This window comes from Sturnus vulgaris, chromosome 6 (assembly GCF_052056855.1).
Source record: "Sturnus vulgaris isolate bStuVul1 chromosome 6, bStuVul1.hap1, whole genome shotgun sequence".
NCBI classification, from domain to species: domain Eukaryota; kingdom Metazoa; phylum Chordata; class Aves; order Passeriformes; family Sturnidae; genus Sturnus; species Sturnus vulgaris.
In genome coordinates, this window is record NC_142248.1 from 25,811,611 (window position 1) to 25,836,036 (window position 24,426).

Below are 24,426 nucleotides of genomic sequence, written 5' to 3' on the forward strand. Positions count from 1 at the left end.
CATTAGTGGGAGATCATGTTGTGACCCTAGACAAACTATTTAGTCTTGGATGCCAACAAGATGGACTGAAATTTATATTCTCATGACTAGGTATGTTTTTGGACAATCATGATTTGGTTGAAATGCTCCTCACTATGATGCCTGCAAGGTCAACAGATGCATCTCTGATATGGGTTCCACATTGTGGAAGGAAGTTTTGGTATCAAGACCTTTGTTTACTAGTAGGAATCTCAGTGCTGTGCCTTTTCCTCATAACAGATACTCTCCATATGCATGGAGTTGAGTTGCTGGCAGTGCCAGACCATTCTTTTTTATCTGAGGAGCTCATTGATGCACAGATGACTTTACAAAACAGGCTTGGATTCTCAGCATGCATTCTCTAAGGCCTGTACCTTGTACTAATACACCACTTCCAGTAATTTTGGATTATTTGCTGGAAACAAAAGTAGCCTGGCTTCTGTTTTATTTTTTAAGATTTACTTGATGAAATTGCCAAGGATTTTTTTCCTTAGTCAGTCCTATATTTGCTGATAATCCTGGGCTCATGTTTGAATCTTAATGGGTTATTTGCTGGTGTATAAACAGTTGGATTTTTTTGGTTGCAGTAAATGGCTGATTGAGCCTCTTCAAATTATTTGCTTTCTGAACACATTATTCTTATGGTTCTGTCATAAGTTTCTTCCAAGAGAAGCTTCTGAGCTTTACTTAAATCTGGGAGTGGGCTTTTTTTCCTTCTAGAACCTCATGTTTCTGAAGCTGAGACATCCTTGTTTACACCAAACTTCAGGAGAACTTTCTTTAGCTTTACAGAACTGAGATTGCTTATGTCAACAACTTAACATTCATAGTTTTCTTTGTGCAGAAAGTGGTTAATTGGAAAAGAGATGAGCAAGGAGGGATGTAAGGGAGAAGTTGAAAAAGGAGTAATTGCTCACAATCATGCGTACTAGAAGTAGGAGCATCAAATGAAACTAACAGATAAAAGTTTCAAAAAAAATTAAGAAAGTAGGGGGAGATGGCAACCTTTTTCCTCGGTATGTACTTGACCTATGGAATTTCTTGTTACAAAATGTGAATACAAAAAAGAATATGTGGTTTGAAAAGATAAGTAGACAAATCCATGAAAAAGTAATCTGTTAGGGCATATTAAATATTGAAACTGAAAATCAGGAAGTTTCTAAGACTTTTCAAATTACTATTCTGGGGAAGTCTCACAATGGGCTGTTCTAATTTCTAACTTATGCATCAGGCATGGGCTGTTGACCTCTGTCCAACAAGAGCTGGGCTAGGTAGTCTGACTTAGTATGGGGTTTGTATTTTGAGAGTTGCAGTACAGACTATTAGAACAGCCAAGATAAAGCTACTTTCATGACAATGGCATGTTCCACCAGAATTCATCCTGTGGTGTTGAGTTTTCTTAAGAAAAGTGTCTATTGCTGACATATGCCAAGTTGTCACATGCAACTTGTCTATGCTTTCACCTTGGTGGGCACTATATATTGCAGAGCCTTTCAGAATGATGAAACTTTTAAAAGAACATAAGGGACACCAAGATCCACCTCTAGACAAATTAGAATTTTGGAGGAAAGTAGGTTTCTATGTGGAAGTCATTGATAATACGATCCTTGTAAATGGTTAATCGCATAAATATGGAAAAAAACCTCTCCACTAACTGAAGCTTTTGAATTACCTTATTCATACACATTTCACTTCTTGCCATCTTTGTCTTCCAAAGAGTTTGAGTGCACAGCACCTTCAAGGTGAATGTGCACAACCACAGCATGTCTTAATGAGCCTGGTGACTTGTTCCTTCCCACTTTAGAACACTGCTGTCCTTTTCCAAAAAATGAAGGTTCCCTGCTGACTTAGAGATGAATAGTTAGGAAATGCAGACTGATCTCAAAATTGTGGATTCCGAGTCTTCCTTTGAAGTTGTAATGCAAGAGGATAACTCCACTGAGCTGAAGGTGACAACACCAAGTCTGCCCTGAGAAGTCTGCTCTATTACCTTACCAAAAAAGGATTTTATTGGCCCTCATTGAAAAGGAGTTTTCACTGCTGTTTTGAATTAAAAGGAAAGAATCACTGATCACTGTGGAGACCCTGGTATGAAGCCTTTGTGAGTGGTGTTCAGTGAATCATAGTGGTTCCCAAGGGAAAACACTATACTTAACAGGGCCTCTTCTCTACAAGTCTATGCCTACAGCACAGACAGTGAGCTTGAGAAATCTTCTGTTCTTTGAAAAGAGGTGGCTTCTCTATTTGACCTCTCAGACAAATCAAATTTGCCTTAAAAAAACCAAATGTGATGTAGTTGTTAAGGATTTAGGGGCTGTTAAAAATGCATCTTTTATTAACAAAATTTTTATCATTTGTTTGGGGCAGGTGAAAGAGGTGCTGTTATCTCTAAAAGCAATTTCAACATTGTATTTGACATTTTGCCTTCTGCTGTTCTGGGATATGCAACAGAAGACAACCCCAGTTCAATTAGTTCAAATTAGTTCAATTTGGTGGCCATGCAAGAATATTTCAGAAATATTTCACCATAGTTAGAGCAATGGTGAAGTGTAGTCTCCTTTCCCCACACAAAGGGGAGATTAGTTACAGTACTCAGTGTAGTTATCTTCCAAAGTCATAAAATCTCCCCCAGAAATATTTTGGGGTTATTGAGCTGATCCCTTATCTTGAGTGTTACCATGTCAAGGGTCAGGAGGGAATCTTTGAAATGTTTCTGTACTGACAAGTCAAAATGCTTGACTGTCATCACTCCCTCATTCTACTGTAAAACTGTCCTTTTTCTGAGTCTAGGGAAGAAAAACAACAAGGGATTTTTTTCACACTGTTTCCAGTAATTATTTTATAGGACTTACCTCATGGTTTTCATGTGGTTTTGCCTTATTTATATGATCTTCTGAAAAAGTTATGCTGTGTCAGATATATTTAATACACCTAGGATGTCTTAATACACCGGTTCTTCAAGATGCAGATAGAGAGCTGTGAATCTGCTAGGAAGTTTTAGGCATCCCATTGGTGCCACTATTTGTATTACTAATGCTTCTAGTTGCATGATGCTTCCCCCATTCAATCTCGGGTTATCTTCCTTCCTGAAAGTGTTTTATCCACTATTGCTAATTCCAGAAATTCAACGTGGAATACATTTTGTCTGTGATACCAGCCTGATTTTTTTTCCTTATCCACAAACCTACAAAACTCATGTCTCCATATGTGTAGTAAAACTTCCTTTTGACAATTATGTAAGAATAAGGATTGGTGGCTCCCTCTGCTAAATTGTGGCCCAGGTATTTTGAATTAAGGCAGGTAAAACTGACAAAAAATAAGACAATTTAAAATGTGTCTTCAGCACAATGTGACTGCTGCCACACTACACTTGCTTGAGATTTTATTGCCATCTCTTTTGCTTCTCTTTGTTTGTTCTGTTCGTTTTTTTCCAGTTCATTAGATTATCATGACAGAGCATTTAGCATGGTAGTATCTAAATGAGATCTTCAGATCCTGAAGCATACTTAGAGATTATTGTAGCAAGTCTCTGAGGGAGCAGAAGTCAAATTGTGTCATGCAAGGCAGCTTGTTGCAAGATGGATGTCTTTCAGAGATTGTTGTGAGTCAGCTACTGTGTGTCTGCTACTGCTTTCCTCTGCAAGTGGAGTTTCTTACAAATCCTTGAAAATAGTGGTTTTCTCCCAAGCATCTAGTCAACCTGCAAGAGGATTTCAGCACTTCAAAAGGCAAAGATTCTGTTTCAAGAAAGGGCCAGAACATGGTTACCATGACATTCCCCAATCATTACACTACATGCATTGCACAAATCCTGTAAGATTTGCCCCTGGCTGCACAGCAAATCTTTGTTTTGTCTGCTTCCTGAAGAGGATAATAACTTCAGGAGAAAAGAGAAATCCTTCCTGAAAAACGTCAGGAAATCTGGTTTGATATGACCCAGCTGGTTACTTTCATCAAATGATGAATATGCACTGGCCATGATATATTATTATAATGCCTCATTTCTGAATCTGATGAGTGAATATCCAAACAGCTAGTGAGGAAAGGCTGAGTATTGGCAGACCAGAAAAGGGAAGTCTGCTTTGCTTTCTGCAACACACCTAATGCCTACATGATAACTTTTTGCTGTATTGACCCCATGTGGACAGCAATGAGGTATCTTCTTCCTTCTCTTCTGTCGCACCTGCAGGATGTGTTGCCATCCAGAGGGATCGGGACAAACTCAAGAAGTGGGGCCATGAGGACCTCATGAGGTTTAACAGGGTCAAGTGACAGGTGCTGTACCTGGGTCAGGGCAACCCTGGTAAAAACACAGGCTGGGGATGAACAGATGGAGAGCAGCCCTGCTGAGAAGGACTTGGGGGTACTGATGAGAGGTAACATGAGCCAGGAATGTGAACTCACAGCCCAGAGAGCCAAGTGTGTCCTGTATCCAAAGCAACGTGGGCAGCAGGGCCAGGGAGTGGATTCCTCTGCTCTGCTCTGTGAGACCCCACCTGCAGGGCTGTGTACAGCTCTGTGATCCCCAGCACAGCAAGAACAGGGACCTGTTGGAGTGAGTGTAGAGGAGGGGCACCAAGATGATCAGAGGGATAGAGCACCTCTCCAGTGAAAACAGAATGAGAGAATTGGGTTTGTTCAGCCTGGAAAAGAGATGGGTTAGGAGTGACCTAACTGGAGCCTTCCACTACCTGAAGGGAGCCAAAGACAAAAAGGGACTTTTTACAACATCATGTAGTGACAGGACAAGAAGGAATGGATTCAAACTTGAGAGTAACTTTAGCTTAGATATTAGGAAGAAATTCTTTACTGTGAGATTTGTGAGGCACTGGAAAAGGCTGCCCAGGAAAAATGTGGATGCTGGAACCCTAGGGATGTTGAAGGATGAAAGTCTGAGCAACATGGTCTAAAAGAAAGTGTCCCTGTCCATAGCAGGGGGTCGGAACTACATTATCTTTAAGGTTCCTTCCAATCCAAACCATTCTGTGATCTTTCCTAGTCAACTAAGTGGAATGACATGCAAAGAATATAACTCTGCACAAAGATCACAGCCCTCCTGAAAGAGGGAGAAATAAATCTTTGTCTTCAGAAGGTACCACTTGGTATTGCTTGGTTTAAGTTAACAGTAGCAGCATAAACCAGTATAGGGGACAGAGCTTCTGCCTGGAAGCTGTTCACTAAGTTTGCAGGATGTGGGAAACCAATAATGGGGAGGGGGGTGGGGTGTGGAGGGGCAGGGAAAGAGTGGAGGAGTGGTTTGCCATAAACCACAGCTGTAAAGAAATCATTATTCATTACTGCATAGAAAGGTCCTTATCTCTAAGTGTGTTTTTCATTAAATCATAGGCCAGTAGTGGAAAGGGCCCAGCTGCTTGGTTGAATACCTTAGACCATCTCTGCATCTTTCTAAGAAACCTAGCCCTACATAAGGGTGTTATAAAGCAGCCAAGTAACTGTGATCTTTAATCTTGGAAATTAGTCTTTCCTGGAAACATTATGACATCCAAAGTGCTGTACCATATTCTTTCTATAATTATGGGCCTAAGTGCAAGTGTACTCAAATGCAGTACTGTCATTTAGAGAAAGGCAACCATTAATTGACAGTTTTCATTTGCTGTGTTTCTTGTTGTTACACCAGAATTCATTTCTAAGACAATCTATTTCATAATCAGGAAACTCTCTCATCTCTTCTGTGTTGACTTGTTGCATGATAAAGGATCTTGCATTTGCATCTGAGGCCTCTCTTCAAGAGAGAACAAGAGACCCTGAGCTTTGTTGTTTCCATTTGTCAATTGTGGAACTGCATAAGAAATTACTCAGGATTTAAATTAATTCCCTGTATGCAAAAGAAAATACTGGTAAAGCAGAGATCTGAAAGTCCAGGTTTTCTTTTACTAAACATAGTAATTTTATACAGCTTTTGACCAATCTTTTCTACTGATTTTTAATGTAAAAAATAATAGATGTTATTTTAAAATAATTAGAAGGCGTATTTGCATCCTTGCACTATATCCAAATTGCTGCTGTTATTCTAAACCACAATTAATGTAGATTATAGGCAGCCAATAAGACCACAAAGTAGTATAGTTTTCCAAGTGTGTAGATACCACACTGTTGACTCCATATGTATTGAAAACTGTATTTTCATTATTGGCTTCATTGCCTTTCAATCATTAAGTCAGTACTACAGAGATGCTCTTCTGTATGCCAGTAGAAACACTTGTAGTGGGCATAAAACCTTTTCTGCACAGCGGATATGGCTCTAGAGCTGCATTCTGGTCAGTTATACTTAACCTGTCCTGCATTGTACTTGAGATCCCATTAAAGACATCTGCCTTCTAAGACATTGCAGTGGATATTCTTCATGGGATGGCTGTAGTGATTGCATTTACAAAGAAGCCTGAGCCAGACTTCATGTATATTTGCTCTGGTGAGGATATTCTAGTCACAGATAAGGAAAGCTTCAGAGCAGATAAGAAAAGGATCTGTGAACTGAGAAAATGAAAATTTGATAGCTACAATAGAGAGATATAAGACATCCCAGGACCCAGCAGAACAGAGCTATGATGTTGCCAGAGGAGTGGACAGGTATGTTTGTCATTTATTACTTTTGGGCACAGTCCATCTTTCTGACTGACTGTATTGATGTCTGTTTGTTATATGGAAAGGTGAAACATCCTATCCCAGTTCACACAGTGGTAACAGGAATGGGCTTTATGTAAGTGCAATGGGATTCCTAGAGACCATCCAATTCAACACCCAGAGAACAAAGACTCACTTGGTCTGCAAAGACCATTCTTTGCTGATGTTTAAGTGTACATTCTGTACTCACTGAAGCAGTGTTCCTCTCAGAGCTCTACAGTGCACTACAGCCTAAAAAACAAGGTGTTCAAGTTCAGGTCTAGGCCTTTTGCATACTATAACAGTTTGCCACAGAGAAACAGGGACTGCACAGATGGTTGGTTGATCATCTGTGTAGGATCTGCCTTATGGTACTGCAGAATAGGTTTTTTCACTCTAACCATTGATCTTTGTTAAAGAGACAAACTGTGCTGGGATTGTTTTCATCATGGGGATTGTTTGTTTCTGAAACAACAAAAGGGAACTGTTGAGAGCTGTATTCAGTGTTGGCAATGAAGATCCCATTTTTTCTTTCCCATTGTCTTCTTCAATTTGCTAGCTAGTAACAGCACAGTAACTGCCCTCTGCTTCTCACACAAGTGCCCTGAAACATTTTGGTACACTTGCACCCAGGAGTGTATTCAATCTTTTACTAAACCCCATGTAGTTTAGTATAGTTTGTTGCTGAATTATAGCTAAAACACCCCTAGAAAAGTTGCTTTAGTTTTAAGAAAAATTTAGTCTCACAAATCTAATTCTCAAATGTTGCAACGGAAATGGAAGGCTGAACAGAAAAGCAGTAACTGAAATTTGTTTGATTTCAAAAATTACTATTGAGTTCCTATGAGTGTACCTGTGTTTATACTGGCTGGACACCCCAGGACTCTTCACCCCTGATTTTCCATTGCCATTGTCTCCTTTGTCAAGAGGCAAAAGGCTTGGTCTTTCTGCCAGCCCTTCCTGTCACTGAGGAGCAGCAGTGAACAAGGGCTAGGAAGACAGTCCCATCTCAAGGGGCTGCCAGGGTTAATCCACATGTGGTTCCAATGAGTTCCAAGTGCCACGCAGAACTTTGAGTGTGCAAGTGTTCTAGCTCAACCCTTTGCAGCTCCTGTTTATGAGCTAGGAAGCCCTTCAGATGGATGGGGAGCAAAGTCAACCCAGGGCTCGGGAGGAACAATGACCGAAGAACAGATTGCAGCTTGTAAACCAAAACCTCCCTTGAGGCTGCTACTAAAAGGAGATCAGAGAGAATTCCTATGCCAATAGGCATCTGGATTTCTCCTACACACACTCCCTTGTAACTAGTAAATTTCTGGCCTGTCTATCATCATGGTGGTGTAGTCATAAAGCATTTATTTGCTCCCTCCCTGGGCAGGTGGCAGGGAAGCCTGGGCATGGAGAGGCACAGGGCACAGCAATTCTGTAGTGCTGCAAGACTGATCAGAGCTTTCATCATCACACCAATCACACAGGTCAGGGAGCCAAAGAGATATGAAAAGGATAAAGCACTGGGGAGTGCCTCTATCAAGGCACCTGTGCCTTGGCCTAAATGGCACACAGGTTGGCAGGCTGCCTCCACTGACCCACCCCTGCTAACCTCTATCCAGTTGGTGATGGTTCAGGAAGGCTGTTTATGGTTTATTAAGACATTTGAGTTTACAGAGTTTGGCAGCCTCACATGAGCTTATGGAAACAGCCACTATTGTGAAGGGCTTGATGGAGAGCTGGATTCTGAGCAGACTGTGCAGAGCCCTGGCCGCAAGTAATTAACCAGCTAGGTGTCGTTTTACACTCAGTTGCTGGGGACTAGGAATTGGGAGGAGACGGGGAGGAACCTCTGTGGTCTCTAGAACATGGCTTTTAAATAGCTGTGTTTTGGCAAGTCAGAGACAGCCTCTGAGTCTCATGTGGCATTCAGCACCAGAGATTTTTACCTCTGGGAGTATCTATGGCTGCAAAAGCCTATTTAAAGGACTTCATTGATTTCTTGCCCAGGCAGCATTTGTAATCTTTTTTATGAGCATCAAATCAGTACATGAGGGGAAGGGTGTGTTATTTACCTGGATGTACAGGTCTGTACTGGCAGACCATATATATCTTCAAATGGACGTGCAACATTTGTCAGCTGTGGCAACTGCATTGCCTTGGATATTTAAACAGTATTGTTGAAAGTATTTTGTGTTTCAGGGGAGCTTGATATGAATCTATCAAAAGTAGATGCCAGTGGTGATGTACATGTCTGAAGGACTAGGTTGAAACAGGGCACGTTTATGCCAGGTACAGTTTGAGGGTAATAGGAAATTTCCATTTTAGGATTTTCTTGATGACCTAAATTCTATCTCTTCTTTTGAAGAAACATTTTGAAAAGGGTAAAAATTTTAGACTGAGAATGCCACAGCAGTAGCAGTTTAAAACCAGCAAATCATCCAACCCTCCAACAAAAAACTTGCTTGTGAAAAAAATTAGCATCTCCCCCCACCCCCCAAATATTTATTTTTTTACAAAGTTTTTGAGATTACTATTTTTTAAGTCTTGGCAGGTGAGACCAAGTTCAGGTCATCATGCAGAATAGGTGCAGAACACCCTAAAGCACCTCACAAACCACAACAGACAAGAGGTCCTCAGGGTGTATCAGATCACAAATAATAGGCCCAATATTCAGGTACCCACAGATGCTCCTGCCCTGACCCCGAAACCATCTCTTAGAAACTCTAGGAAGGTAAAAGAGCTGACTGGAGACATCAGTCCCTCTGAAAATGGACTCAGCACCCTCTTTCCTTGTATTTGCCCACCCTTGGTAGGCTGACTGGGAGCCTTGCAGTTTGCATTTGGAACCCAATAGCCAGGATCTGTCAACTGAACTTAGAGGTTCTGGCAGATACAGTTTCAGTTGCAGGACTCCTGGAGCACAGCTCTGAGGAACATTATGTGTATCTCTGAGCACTTCTTCTCTTAGCAGCTTCCCTGCTTGGTGCATTTTCCTTCTCTAACGAAATTACCTTCAAAAATTCCTCCTACAGGGAAAACCTTTAATACTTCAGGCTAATGGGGAGGGCTGAGGTCTTAAGAAAGCTAAAGCAGGAATAGAAAACATCTCTTTTCCATTCTCCCTTTCACCTGCTTTCTCATTCTCTTGCTTTCCCATCTCAACCACCCAGCATTCAAATACACAGCAGTTCTTCCATATTATCCTTTTCTTCCGCACCAACTGTCCAGCCATTTTGGAGAGTGTGGCCTTGTGTCATCAAAGTACTTCCTAGAAGGAACATTACACTTGCCAAGACGACCAAGGAGTGTACCAGAAGAAATCCCCAAGGGCTGCCAGACTCTCAAGGTTTGGCACTTGGCCCTCAGCATGCGTAGTCTCTGACCCCCGGTTCTCTTTGTGTTAGCCTGGGAGCAGGAGAGTGAGTGCTGACAGTTTTTTCCTTGGCTTTGGGTGGGCCAGGGGGCCTTTCAGCTGCACTTGCAGGATTTCACCACCATGTTGGAGAGCTGCTCCACTTTGGGGGTCCTCCCAACATAGTACAAGATAGTGAGTGGCTCCAGGTCCTGGGGAACACAGCAGGGCGAAGCAGATGCCTCAGGGTTCAGTGTGTTATATAAACCCAGCACCTGCAGGAACAAAGTAAATGTTGTGACAAGGTCAGGAATACATTTAAGTTGATTGAGGACATGAAGGGGCTGCCAAGTCAACAAGTCTCTAGGTGTTTGCACTATGCTCATCAGAGGGTATTTCCCTGAGATGAGTAATACTTCCCTGTCACTTCCTCATCATGGCCTGCTTCTAAAGGGTCTCACCTGCCCTGGCCTGACTCTTAAGAGTTTTTTGTTGGGATGTTTTTTGGTTTTGTTTTTTTTTTTCTAATTGTAATACCCTTGCTCTTTGTGACTGATCCCTAAGGGTTGAAGGAGTGCAAGTAGTTGTCTCCTTTCATCTCTAATTTGGTACAGCAGAGTGTCACAATTTTTGCTTTTAACAAGATTGGGTGTAACCAGCCTGGAGCCATGCTGTCTTGGATTCTATTAAAGAAACCAGAAGAAAGAATATCAGTGCTTCTTATTTCAACCAACATCTCCAGATAGCACTGGATGGATGCCAGTCCTCTCAAGTATCCACAATTCCCTCCCAGCTTTGAACTGTCTGATGCTTTCTCCCTCTACTCCATCCTCCAAGTCATTAGACTATAATACTGGAGCCAGGACAGTGTCCTGTGGGACTCCACTGGATTCTTCCTCCCAGCTGGCCCGAGCCCACAGATGACTATACACTACAGCCATGTAACCACTACAGAACAGTTGCCACATTTCTTGCCAGAGGTGACCACTTCTCAGCAGTGAGCATGATCTCACCTGCACTGGTGTGGTCTCTTCAGTGCTTATCTGGTGTAAGGAACAGGCTCTGGCACATTGTATTTTAACTACTTTACAGTCTTCGGGAATGAGAGGTGCGACGGATTCATCCTGTTCTATCATCCAGATCCATGTAATCACTGTTGTTGTGGTAGAAACTCTCTGGGATCCTAAGCAAAGTACCCCTGGCTGTACCACAGGGTATCATGTGCTCTGGGGCCACTACTCAACAGCAAGTTAAATGCCTGGTGAGAAGTTCTCTTTTCATCACGTCTTTCCTAAGTGGTGCTGGCAAGCCGTCAGCAGCTATATTGTTCTAAGGTTTTCTTTGATCACTTCACTGACCTTAATGCTTGCTCATATCCTTTCTTGCTTAAGATCATTAGGAGTCATTCTAAAGTCTCCTTTCCCTCACACTGATTCAGTTCAGTTACCTTCTAGAGAGCTTCTCAGGACAACCAGATGGTAAAGCTACATGCCCATTACCCTTTCAAAGCTGTTCATTCCCTTACTTTGTCTTGTGCTTACTGCCCAGCATCTGTTCACTTCTTCCTTCACACAGATCAGCTGTTCCCACTGATATTAGTCCTTGAGCTTCACTGAACCTTACTGCTATGCAGAATGTCAAGAGAATATTAGCATCTTTTCTGAAATATCATCTTTACATAGTTATTTGTTCTTCAGCTGAATCTGCCTTTCCCAGTAACTTTTTTAGTGAAATCTGAAGTTAATTTGCTAGTGAGCTGTTGCATTATCTGGATTGCTGCCTTTTGTGGGCAGAAGCACAGGATTTTCCTCTGACTTTTCCTGCTTCAGCAGTGGACTGTCTGATCCTTAATCTGTGTTTTCCTCTTGATACTTTTCCCATGCCTGTGCTATTCTATTACTTTTATTTTCTTTGCTCTAGGCAGGCTCAGACTGTATTCTTCCCAAAGACTGACTAAAGGTTATGCCGAAGGTACCTAAAGACATTTGCTTTCTGCCAAGTTGTCACTCAAAAATCTCACTGCCTAGTAGCTTCCTCCCTGCTGTAGGTCAGGTAGGATTTATGCAGCTGGAAAGGATACCTATGAGAAAGGAGATCTTACTGAATGGCTGTGTTCACTTTTGGATTTCCCTGCAATTTTGAGCTGTAGCTGCCCCTTTAGGAGCAGATGGCAGGCACATGCCATTGCACAACAGTTCTTCATGACAACCTGGCACAGAGTATAGAAATGTCATCTGTCCAGTGTAAACTGCAGGAGAAATTTAGGAAGAAGATAATTACCAGAACCGATGTTTGTTGTGAATAATTCAGTTAATACTATGGTCACTGCCGACTAAGTACTCTAAAACCATCAGTCCAGCTGTTTCACATCTTATCCAAGAGACAACAGCATCTTTCTCCTCAAGATTTGCCTGAAAGCAGACTCAGTACTGACTGGAAAGCAAGCACATTTTCCCTGCTGAACCACCTAGGTTTTTTTCTGCAGTTTCCTTGGAATGTTTTTCACAAATACTGATCTGAACTGCTTATGCTGCTTTAAAGAGACTGGATATTGATCAGACTTAGGGAGGAAGGGGCAATCACAGCCACAAGCCCTGGCAGGATAATATACAGGATATACCGTGCTGTGAGTGGTGTCTGCGCTGCGAAGGTACGGACAAGGGCCTGAACAAAAGTTAGCAAAGTATCCTTTAGGCTCATGGACCCATTTCCAGCCAAGGTCCTGTCGGAAGTCAATGTACAGAGGACGCACGCAGCAGTTCTCCTCCAGGTTCCTGAAACACAGTAGTGAAACACAGTGAATCTAAAGGGGGGGCTTCACATGCAGTTGTGAGATGCAGCTTCCTAAGCAGAAGGACTCGTACCAGCAGTGCTGGTGGGACGTGGTGGCTGCATGTGCCAAGTGCCAGGAGTGGCACAGCCAGGCACTGCTCGTGCTGCTGGCAGGTGGCTTTCCCACCTCCCCTGCAAGTCAGCACCCAGCTGCTCCAGCAACGGGCACGGGGCTGCTGTGGGGCCCCACCCAGCCTGTGTTCGTGCAAGGTGTTTGTGAGTCTCTTTGAACCAGTGGCTCTGCCAGAAGCACACAGCAACTCTGCTGAAGTGGCCAGTGCCCTTCTGGCACCACGGTGACCCACGACCCCCTTGGAGGGCTCTGCCTTTTCCAGGACTCATGGAGTCTCACCAGGCTGCCCAGCTCAGGCACAGGATCCAAGCAGGTTTCTCACTTACTGGAAACAGTAGTTGGTATCCAGGGCTCGTTTCTTTCTCTGGCTTCCCAATACAGGGCTCTCCAGTCGATGTGGGGGCAACATCATCAAGATAAGGTGGGGATTGTGCAAGTCTTTCTGCTTCTTCAGGCGTCCCAAGTCCCCACGTCCATAGTCATCCTCACTGTCAATGCCTTCAGAAAAAGAAGATCCACAAAGAAGAAATCAGCATGGAAGTGGAGGATGCAACAGGACCTTTCAATATATTTGACACTCTCATGCTTGCTCTTGAACCAGGTTCAGGCACCATGTCTACTTCTTCCCTGACAGAGACCCCATTATTTCTGGCGAATTTGACTGCTGCAGGCCTGAAATAGAGGCTTATGGGCCACCTGTTTTACCATTTGCAAACTGCTGGTGGGGCCATTAATCCATCCCACTCACTCCTGGCTTGAGTCCCAGGATAGGCAGGAAGATGAATGGTTTAAAGAAGATGTCAGATAATTGGCACTCTGCAGAACAGCCTCAGAAATGGAGCCTGTGGGGGCCAGTGGCTGCTGCCCAGGGCTGCAAGCCAGGAGGTTCCTAGTTCTTAGGCCAGCCAAGCCACTGACTTTCTGAGCCACCTCACACAGGATGCCTAACTTCCTTGTGTTTCAGTCACCCGAACTGGAAAGTAGAGCCCCTGTGGAAATCTGAGAAGGCATCAAGTTGAACTTCCCAGAGAGACACTGAAATATAAAAAGTACTCCTTTCTGCAGACACTCATGCAAACCTACTCAGCCTGCCTTTACTTCTTTTTGTAACCTGTGTATATAGTGGATATACCCATATAATGAGCACACAAACACAGATGGTGTATGGTTTGAGACAAATGTTACACAATGTAAAGTTCTTAAATGCACAAAGCAAGACTTCATTTTTTCTTTATATGCTTCAGGCTTTCCCTTCCCCAACAGCCTCCCACAACCCAGCTCTTTATCACCTTTGAACTTGATCTCCAGGACTTCATGCAAATTCTCCAAGATGTCCCCATTGGGCTGAAAAGTATGGCAAGGACAGTGTATGCTAATTTCCAGGCCAAGGTTGGACTCTGCAAAGAAGATGACTTTGTGAGAAACAGTCTTTCTCAGCTGGGACAGCTCCTGGTATAAGGAAGTTTTACACATGCTGTGGTAACTCCTAGACAATGGGTTGGTCTCAAAGTCAGGCATATTATCAGAGTTGAGGAACAGACACTGCCTTGGGAAGAACAGGAAGAAAAATCCACTAGCTCCACCTTTGCCAAAAGCCTTGCTCTTGCTAAAGGGAACTTTGTAGAGAGGTAAGAAGGGTGCTTGTTAGTTTTTTTTAGGCTATTCAACACCCAAAAACATTTGTGAGCTTCAAGGAGCTTCCCTGGAAAAACAAGTATTTTGAAGAGCTGGTTTTTGCTCTCTTAAATCAATTTTGCCATCCTCAGTACCTATTATCTGGCTTCTGCTTAGTGTCTGAAGGAGAAATCTGAAAACAAGCAAGTTGGATATGGACAAGTAATTTTACTGGAAGCATTTTTCTCAGCAGCTGCAACCTCCTGTTTTGTTGAACTGCTAGCAAGTCTAAGTCACACAGACTTTCCAGAGGCAAATCTACTTTCATAATAACTTCCCGGACCAGTCATGCTGTGTGGGCCTGACTACAGGAACATAAGACTCTTATGAAAGCTCCTTTTTTATGTTGTGCCATGAATTAAAACATCTGGCTTCCTGGGGCATTGACAAGGTGCCTAGCACCTTTTTTCCTCAGCAGTATATATACTCTGTGATGTCTTGTCAGCTAGTGTGCCTACCCAGAGCTTGCTGCAGTTCCAGCTCTGAACTTCTGCCATCAGGACACAACTTAGACTGCTTGAAATAGGAGGACCCTGCAAGCTCACAGCTTAACCTTCCAGGGAGCAGCTTCTTGCCAGTACCTGCATTCCAGTCTTCAGTGGCACCTAGCTTCTATCTGTGAGGCCAGTCCAGCTGTGAGTCACGATGCCTTATACTCCACCTGTGAATGGGGTCAGTGTTCTTGCTGGGAACTGCCCCATAACTATCTGTTGGGCTGTGCAGAGGTGGCAGAGGTGTGCTCTTTGCAATGTTAAAGCCTCCATCTGTCTAGGTGTGTCAGCCTCTGGTATTTCCTCACCTTTATACTTGACAAGCTGTACACAGCTAAATAAGCCAGGATCCTTGCTGCTTTTTCCCATACTACATTTGCTCTAATTCACATGAAAATTTAAGTAAAGCATTTGTCATTTTCTATGATCATTTAGACAAGCAGAGGGATCTCCTCTGGGCTTAGTTGTAAAGAATTTCCTCTGGGGAATGAATCCTCGTTCTGACTCAGCCCACAGAGCTAAATGATGGGGCGTCGAGGAAAGAGCCAGGAATCTAGTAAATGTCATGCATTGAGGAAGCTTTCTGGAGGAAGGCTTTTTCTCAGACTGAAAGAACCTGCCCTCTCTGTGAACTAAACTCCTGTAACAAGGGGACCAGAAAGACACTTCTGTGAACACTGATCCCCATTTCTGTGGATGCCTTGACACCCAGTCCAGCTAAGACCCCTACCTCTGTGCAGAAGCCACTCACGCACGGTCTCGGTGACATCGAAGGAAAGCCACTCAGGGGAGCCCCGTGTCTGCACATTCCTGCCACTGAGGTACCGCTGTTTCGCTATGTGCTCATCTGGCCGAAGGATCTGTGTCAGAAGGAGTGAGAGAAAAAATCAGCCAGTGCCATGCAGAAGGAAGGGATAGCCTTCAGTCTTTTCTTCTCCCACAGTTTGCTAAAAAACTAATTTAGAAGGTTGGTCTTGGCAAGTGAGACACCAGGAATATCCTGGGTAAGGTGAGAAAGACATGCTTGAACTCCAGAAATCTACACAATGCTTTTTTCTGTGTCCTAAACAGCCCACCGCTCTCAGTTCAGAATTGTTTCGGGGCACACATATAGAGGCAGAAGCACATGGCAATTCATTTAATGGATGGGTTTGTTTTTGTATATACACCTGTGGAATATGGATCTGGATTTCAGAGTAGAACCACCAGTGGTAAATACAGCATCTTGCCACAAATCACCTGCTTAGGAAGGCAATTTATTGAGTTCTCACTGTGGCATTTTCAAGTGTCCTACACTCTTCAACTTTTGTCAAAACACACAAGAGCTGTTCAGGTTTGGAGACCTCTGCCTCTGCTCTGACATCTCTTCTGACTTCCAGACAAACAACCACAGCACCTTCAAGGTGTTCCTTCCTGCAGACCCCAGGCTGACTCCACAGACAACTGAACCTATGGAGAAGCTCTGAGATCACCTCCTTGTCATTTGTGTCATCTGGTGGAAAATTGCTCTGACCTTTGATGCTGGATTCCAGGAAGTCCTCAAGAGCTACCACCCAAAGACAATTTCAGCTGCACTCTTATGGAAAAGTGGGCAGACATGAGCCTGTGAGAGTGTGCTGCCTGGATGCTAAGCTGTGTCATTAGGTGGTGCAGTTCAGCCTAATACCACTTTGAAGCCTGAGCCAGACCTTACTCTATCAGTCCCTAGGTTCAATGAAAACTCCAGATAAGTATCTGGATTAACAGGTGGCCTGAATTGTGCTTCTGGAGAGCTGCTACTGAAGGGAACATTGAAAACAAGCACTGTTTTTCTAGTAAATCAGTGACAATACAGGGAGCTCCATCATTGGATTAACACCAACTGTACTGCAACAGTCAAAGGAATAAAACTGCCAAGGGTATGATATGACATGATATGACATGGTATGACAGAAGGGTCAGAGCTGCTCCACTGATGAGGGGCTCCCCTTCCAAGTGGGAAAAGGGCAGCACTACACTGTAAAAGGAAAGGAAGGTGACTCTATCACGGCATATGGTGGAAGAAGCCTGGGTTATAGCGTGCACTTTCTTCTCTCTTCTATGGCTCTGCATATACCAGTTGGGACAACCATTAAAGAGCCAAGCTATTCTGGGCTCAGACACTGAGGAAGGTGATAAGAATACTCACCTGGAAGAGCTCAATGCGCTGCTCACTGCGTTTGGAGCTCGGGTTGGGCACGCGCAGCACCCGGAACTCAGCCCGGAATAGGTTGGTGCTGTTCTTCTCTGCTGACGACACATTAAAGCGGAACACATTGGAGGTGACACCTTTTGGACAAATGCCCAACTCATCTAGGAGAAAGAAATTCAGAAACATTGAGAACCACATCTCTGAGGGGCAGGATCTCTACTGGAAAGCTCTTGAGAAAGAGCTTTCCAGTAGAGACTTCTCATTCAAACATCTTGCCACCTTGTGAGGCAGAGCTATCTAGCTCAAGATAATACAGGATAAATTCACTCAAATTTGATCTACATTGCAACATTTTGCAAACATTCCCACTACTGCCATCATTATTTCAATGGCACAAGACAAAAGAATCAGTAGAGATCAGCCACAGTATGTTTATTACTATGTCTTCTAACTCTACTCATCAGATGTTGCTAATACTCATGAGTTGGCTGCATCCAAAATGACAACCCCAGCCCAGGCGATGGGACAACCTCACTTGCAGTTAGTGGGCCCTATTCCCAACAGCTAGGATGTTGTTATTCTGCTCATGATGGACACATGAAGCCACATATGAAGTGATTCCATTGCTGCTGAATCTTAGTTTTACAAATCTTGACATTGACTCCTAGAATGGAAGCCACCCAATGTCAAAAAACACAAAACATGAGGTGTCAAAGACTCTTTAGGGCAGTGATTATCCAATGTGTACTGAAAGAACTGGGGTTTAAAATTGGTTCTCGCTCATGAACTGGAGAAGGAATTCATGAATGGTACTGGACCTGTGGAGATCACTGACATGGGAAGGAAATAATGCAGCAATTTTCTGCTTCTATGTGTGCCTGTTGAACAGAAAAACCCATTTCACAGATGCCTCAAAAGAGAGGAGGTAAAACCTTTAAGGTCCAAAACTGAGTCCTCAAGGGCAAAGAGTACTCTCTTCAAAGGGACCATTTTGGTCTCATGGAAGTCTTTGTTGCTGTTGTTTCTCTCCTATTGACCTTGATAGCCTTCAAGGCTCTAGCATCATGAAAGCTTCCTGCAGACAAGACACAGCAGCTCCTGCTCTATGTCCACAGGCAGGTTTGTTTGCAGCCCTGCAGAGCCTCTTTGATGACCTCTGACTGTTGTCCAATGCAGCAGGAGGCTCTTTTATCAGCTGATATTTAAATTGCTTCTAAACAAACAAACATAAAGAAACAGAAGGAAAAACTATCACTTGTTCACAGACATGGTTCCAACCTCTGACAAATAGGCTGGAAGCCCTAGGCGGAACAACCTTCGAGTTACACACCTACAGGCCCCTCTTTTGATCCCACCATCACCATCTCCCCTGAGAACCAGCTTCTGAAAATGGGGTAGTGTGAAACAGCACCTAAGTGCACAGGTTCACCTCCCATGCCAAACTGTGATTTCAGCAACACTGATGTACACTCATATCAATGGAGATGAAGGTCTTCCTCTTGTGCTACACACAAATTCAGCAAGCAGGACCCTGCCAGTTTTCAAGGATGTGTTTTTAGGGTACTGAAATTTTACTCAATAAGCTAAGGACCAGATGCTGACATTGGGCTTTAATTGGAGGAGTTTTTGTCATTAGTACTACTGAACAGAACAGCATTCCCATACAGGAAAGTCTCTAGCTGTTATTGAAGAGGTGGCTGTTCACAAATCCTAGGAGAACAGACCCCACTGCAGGCACGAGCTGGCCTGCTCAGCCCAAAAACCCTGCAATGCAAAGAGTACCCACAGGCACACACAAACGCCTACTGTGGGGACTCCATCCCTGCAACCAATTCAAGGTTTGATGCTGCAGAAAAGTCCAGCAAAAACCCAAGTTCTCATTAAGTGCCCAAAGACATCTTCCTAGCTGAAGTCTAACACTGATTACTGTTCTGTGTCCTAGACCTAGGCAGATACAGTGTTTCAATGGCCCCTGAAGCTGCTTTGCACGCCTAGCCCTATTAATAGTGCTGTAAACAGCATGCCTTTTCATTTCAGACCTGACTGTCTGGCCGTAAGGGGTGTCCCAATTGTCATCAGAAATGCCTTTTTGCATCAGACCACTGGTCCGTCTAGCTCAGTATATTTCCAACAGCAGTGCTTTATCTGAAAAACTATTTAGGGGCTGCAAATATGGCCCTACAGCACAGAGCTGGCAAGAGACAACTAATGTGTTAACATCTCCTGAATGTTTTTGGCTAAATTAGACAGCCGTGGTGGTAAGACATTACATCTATTGTATTTCACCATCTGTGAAAAAAAGCAAGCCACATTGCTTTCTACCTACTTCACCATCAAGGTGCTGATCTTGGGAGACCTTCCCAGTGAAAACAGTAATAGCTCTTTTCCTTCCCTAAAAGCTTCATGTTCCCTTTGTACCATGGGAACAAGCCCTCTGTGATGCAGAAATGTAGCTGTGTTCTGTATTTCACTCTAAGCTCTGTGAGGCTGGAGCTTGTTTCTCATAGCATGAGGTTCAGGAGAGGTCTCACTCCCAGGAAACTTGACAGCTTTGGGGCAAAGTACTTTTTTGCATGAGGTCACAGGCAAAGGGAGCAAGGGGATTTTTCAGGGAATTTGATCCAGACCCAGCTGAGATGTGTTAATCACACTGGAATCCAGACCTGTTCACCACCAGCACAGAACAAAGCCTGGAGGCAGTATTCCTGCAAGCTGTCTCAGTCCACAACTCTCAGTGGCAGTGACCAAGCCTGGAGACCAGCAATCTGTGACACCCTGTGCATCCATGCCAGGCTATGTCTGGTATGACATATCCTCACAACTGGACCCTGCTATTACTGTGGAGTCAATAGCCCAGAGCTGTTCACTGCACCAATGATGAGACCAGTGGCCTCTTTGTGTGGATAATGTGATACAGAGAGCAGGTTCTTTTGGGAGCTTCCACCTTCATAGTACTGCTCTAAGTGAGGTGCAGGCTCGCCACATGGTGCTGGATCCAGGAGAAATAGCTGTTGTTTCTGGCAAGCCCCAGGAAGGCTGATGGCTATGCAGTTCAAGTTTGATGAGAAGGAAGGGTAGGCTGTGTGAGCAGGTATTGGCCTCACTCTGTATTATACGCCTGAATCACCAAGGTGTTTCATGCCAAAGCTGCATAACTTTAGAAAAAAAAGTCGATCCATCTGGAACTCCACAGGTGGCAGGTTTAGAGGGAATAGATGTTTGGCCCTAGTGACCCGTGACTTTAATTGCCTTGTCTCTCAAGCTGCCTTGGAAAATGGCATCTGTTTCTCCTTCAAGAAGGTAAGCAAAAAGCTATTTGCAGGACTGTTGCAGATGCTTCCCAAGCTTGAACATAACCAAGTCAGTGGTTAAGGGGGTCTGATCCACCTGAGTTTTATGAGATCCCTGAAGTGAATGGCTGGTCAAAAGTGAGTTATTCTCTGAAAGAAAATCACTTTTTATTCAGGGAGTGTACCTGAGAGGCACAGGGGAAAAGACCATTCTGTGAGTACCAAGCAGCTCAGAGAAGAGATGGAGAATTTGGCTCTCCCCTCTTTTTCTGCTCCACAGCTCTGCTCACTTTTGGACCTTGCATCTTTGAAAAGGATGGGTTCTTTGAGCCAATATGGCACTTGACTAATAGTCTGGAGCTAGAACAGTTTGTGTGAGTGTGCACACATTTCAAACTTGTCTGTATCATCACTGCAGTTCCTTCAATGGAGTAGTCCTCTCCTTCCCCCCACCTCCCCCCGAGACTGGCTTTGGCTCAGAGCATGCTCTTAGATCACCACCTGGCACAGTGACAGAGTCATGGGAAAGTTGAACACCAGCCACTTCTGAAAGATGCGGGGCCAAATTCAGCCGTGGTGTAAGCGATGAAACTCCCCAGGTTTCAAAAAGAGTGTCTCTTGCCACCACAATCTGTCTGGAGTTAAGTTTCCCCTAGTGTGACCAAATACAAACTTCCCTCTTTCTCTGGGTGGTGGCATCTACACTGCCCACTTGCAGAAATTTAATCTCAGCACTACTTGGTCTTTTGAACCCACTGTCCCAGTGTCCTATGAGGACATGGGACAGGATTATTCATTTCTACAGGAATTTTCCCAAAGCCACAATCCCTGCTCATCACTCATTTTCATGAGCCGTTTCTTCATTCCACTTTCCCCTCAATTTCAGCCATACCCACACCCCTAACTTAATTTGCCACTGTTGTACTTTGTGTTTTCCCCATTTCCTTCCCCCCCAAATGCTAGTGCATGGTGTGGCTGTACTATTTTGCAGACACTTGGTTTTCCCATATATGTTTAAAATTTCACAAATTACACTTCAGTAGGTCAAAACCACTGAAATGCAGGTAACCTATGCCCTTTCTGTTCCTTGAATCTGTCTCTAGAGCTAAGAGCTAATCATATAACCATATGGAATGCAGTCTGCTAGAGATTAAGTAAAATTTGTTGCATTACCACATTGTAGTTTATTCCAGCTCATCATATGTCAAGATTAACATAAGCCTGGCAGAGTAACTGCATTCTGAGACTGCCTGCACCAAGTCACAGCTCCTCCCCAGAACTGCTGGTGTTCAAATGTTGTCCCCAGGATGCCACAACATCACAGGAGAACACCCTAGATAGTGGTATGACTGCATCTTCCAATTCTAAGGAATCCTAAACAAACCAAAATTACTGCTTGTGCCTACATGTGCTCAGCATCTGCAATCTGCTTTGAGTTCATGCCTGCTCATTCTGTCTTTGTAACTGCTCAGCTTCTGCGCCTGAATCTGTTTAGTGTCCACAGCTGGGCCTGTTCCTCATCTGCTCCACACCTGCTCAACATCTGTCATGTTTCCTCAATGCTTGTGTTCCCTTGGGGGTCCCTTTGGCATCACTGTTTGCTTTACACCTGCTCAGCATCCCTGTTGTCTTCTGCTCGCTCTCTGAACGCTCACACTATTTGAGTAACACCTTCATCAGTGTCCTCCAAGCAGCAGTCTCTTCAGCAAGTGCCTCTCCACCTTCTCTACCGCCGGCGCAGGTGCTGCACAAACCGGACAGTTGCCTGTACCTCTGCGGCAGGCGCTGGAGCAGGGAGGAGGCCGTCTACCTGCTGTCACCCAAACACCAGACCTGCGCCGTCTCCCAGCCCGGTGCGCAGCAATCACCCCGCCACCCGCACTGCATCCCCCTCCCCGCCTTGTCCTGATATCAAGGCTCTAGGCACGGGATTCTAGGGACGGGCTTGGCTCTCCGGGCCGGCCTGGACCCTGCCACCCACCGTCCCCACTGCCGGCCAAGCCCCGCGCCGTCCCGAGCGCCCTCCGCCCCGCGGCTCCCGCTCACCTCCGTACCCGAGCGCAGCCAGGCGGAGACGCGCCCCTCACCCGCCTCCGCCCCGCCGGGAAGCGGCCCCTTCGGCGGGGGCCCGCCGCCCCTCGGCCCGGCCGGCCGCCCCTCCCCCGCGCCCGGGATCCCGGGCAGTGTGCCCCGCGGGCGCGGCACTCCGGCCGGCACGGGGGGAGCCCCGCACTTACTGTGCTCGGGGAGGCCCTGGATCATGTCAAATTTATGAATCTCTTTGGCATAGTATTCGGACTCGGTGTTGTCCTGAGAGCAGCTCTCTTCCTTCTCCTCCTCCATCTCCTCCAGCAGCTCCCGAGTGCTGTTATAGAGGGCCAGGATCTGGTAGGGCACATGGGTCGGCCCCACGGTCTCCGGGGGACTGGTGAGCCGCAGCTTGCTCAGGATCTGGCCTCGAATGGCCTCTACCCTCTTCTTCTTGATGTGGTCCAGGTCCAAGGTGGTGCAGGAGGACAGCGAGAGGCTCACGGTAGCGAAGCTCAGCAGGGAGAGCAGCACCAGAGCCCTTTGCACGTACATCTTCATGTGTGAGGGGGCGGCGGCGGGGGCCTCCGGGAGAGACCCCCGAGCGGCGACGAGAGGGCGCGGGGGAGCGGGCGGTGTGCTGGCGGCAGCCTCCCCAGAACCCGCAGGCTGAGGCTTGGCGAGGAGGTGCATGAACTCACTGCGCCGTGCGCGACTCAGGACTTCCAGGAAGAGCTGGCAGCACTCCGCAAGGAGAAGCGGCAGGCGCCGTGCCTCGCCGCGCCGCGCTCCTTCCCCATGCGCCGCCCCGCGCCCCGCGGAGCCGGGGGCGCCCCGCCGCGCCGCGCCGCCGCACGTGTCAGCGGCCCGCACCGCCCCGCCGCCGCGGGGGGAGCGCCGCGCCCGCCCCTCTCGCTGCACCATTCATGCCCCCGCCGGGCCCCGCGCCCTACATCGCCCGGTGCCCGGCCCTCGGCGCCCGGGAGCGTGGCACCGCGGCGCTTCTCGCCCAGCCGGGAGCGCTGCCGCCGGGCCGTCCGCTGCGCCCGTGGGTTCCGCCGGCCGCCGTGCCCCGGTCCGTGCACCGACACCGCTTCACACCGGCCCGCCCGCGCACACTGCCGCTTCCCCGGCCCCGACGCTGAAATTTTATACCTCCCTCCCATGACGTCCCCGGGACGGGGCTCGGGCGGGGGAGGGAGCTCCAAGCCCGGCCTTCGGCCGCGCCAACCCCGCGCTAATGGCTCCAGCAGCCGCGCAGCCCCCGCCGCTCCCCTCCTCCCTACCCCCCGCCGCCCCCCGCGCTCGCCCGGGGGCGCCTCGCCCCGCGCACCCCGGGCCCCTCGGCGCGGGGCGGCCCCGCGCGCCCTCCGACGTGGCCGCCGCACCGCCCCGGCGGCGGCGCGCAGGCGCCCCCTGCTGGCGCTACTCGCGCGGCGGCGGGCGGGCCCTTCGCGGTGGTCCGGGCGGCGCGGGGAGGCCCCTCCCGCTTCCAGCTGCGAAATCGCATTAAAAGCCGCTAAAAATACCCCGAATACTTTCCTGATGTGGTTTCTTTCCGAGGGAAGGAGGGGCCGCCGCGCTGCGGACGGGGGGCTGCGGCGGGATCGGCGGCCCCGCGGCCGAAGCACGGCGTCGGCAGGGTCAGGGCGATGCCCCTTAGCCATAAAGGCAGGTGGCAGCGAGAGCTCTGGGGGGTACCCGGTCACGGCAGCCCTCGCTGCGGTGAAGGGGCCGCATCGGGCATCCGCTGCCCTCGGAGGGGCCCAGGATCACAGGCGGTAGACAAAGCACCGGCCGTGGATGGGGTTATAACTCATAACCCGGGCCTGTTCGGGTCTCTCTCCCGGGGCGTGCCCTCACTGCGGCCACCCGCCACGCCGGCC

General features: G+C 46.5%; 1 protein-coding gene across 1 annotated transcript; it reads right to left on the reverse strand.

Moving 5' to 3' along the window:
* Positions 1–8,259: 8,259 nt before the first annotated feature.
* Positions 8,260–23,464, reverse strand: TGFB3 (transforming growth factor beta 3). The gene is made up of 7 exons (XM_014890105.2): positions 22,750–23,464; positions 17,220–17,383; positions 15,783–15,912; positions 14,177–14,284; positions 13,214–13,385; positions 12,603–12,756; positions 8,260–10,257 (listed from the first exon to the last, which is right to left on the reverse strand). The coding sequence occupies exons 1-7, from the start codon at positions 23,462–23,464 to the stop codon at positions 10,099–10,101; spliced, it is 1,602 nt and encodes a 533-aa protein (XP_014745591.2). The 3' UTR covers positions 8,260–10,098.
* Between the last annotated feature and the right edge of the window lie 962 nt (positions 23,465–24,426).

What these genes read in the sequence shown, in the direction of transcription:
- TGFB3 (XM_014890105.2), bottom strand. Translation starts at nt 23,464, where the DNA reads ATGGTGCAGCGAGAGGGGCGGGCGCGGCGCTCCCCCCGCGGCGGCGGG. An exon ending in TGAGTGGCTTCTGCACAGAG is followed by an intron (nt 14,285 to 15,782) that starts GTAGGGGTCTTA and finishes TCTTCTTTGCAG; the next exon opens with AGTCCAACCTTGGCCTGGAA. An exon ending in CAGACACCACTCACAGCACG is followed by an intron (nt 10,258 to 12,602) that starts GTATATCCTGTA and finishes TTGTTCCTGCAG; the next exon opens with GTGCTGGGTTTATATAACAC.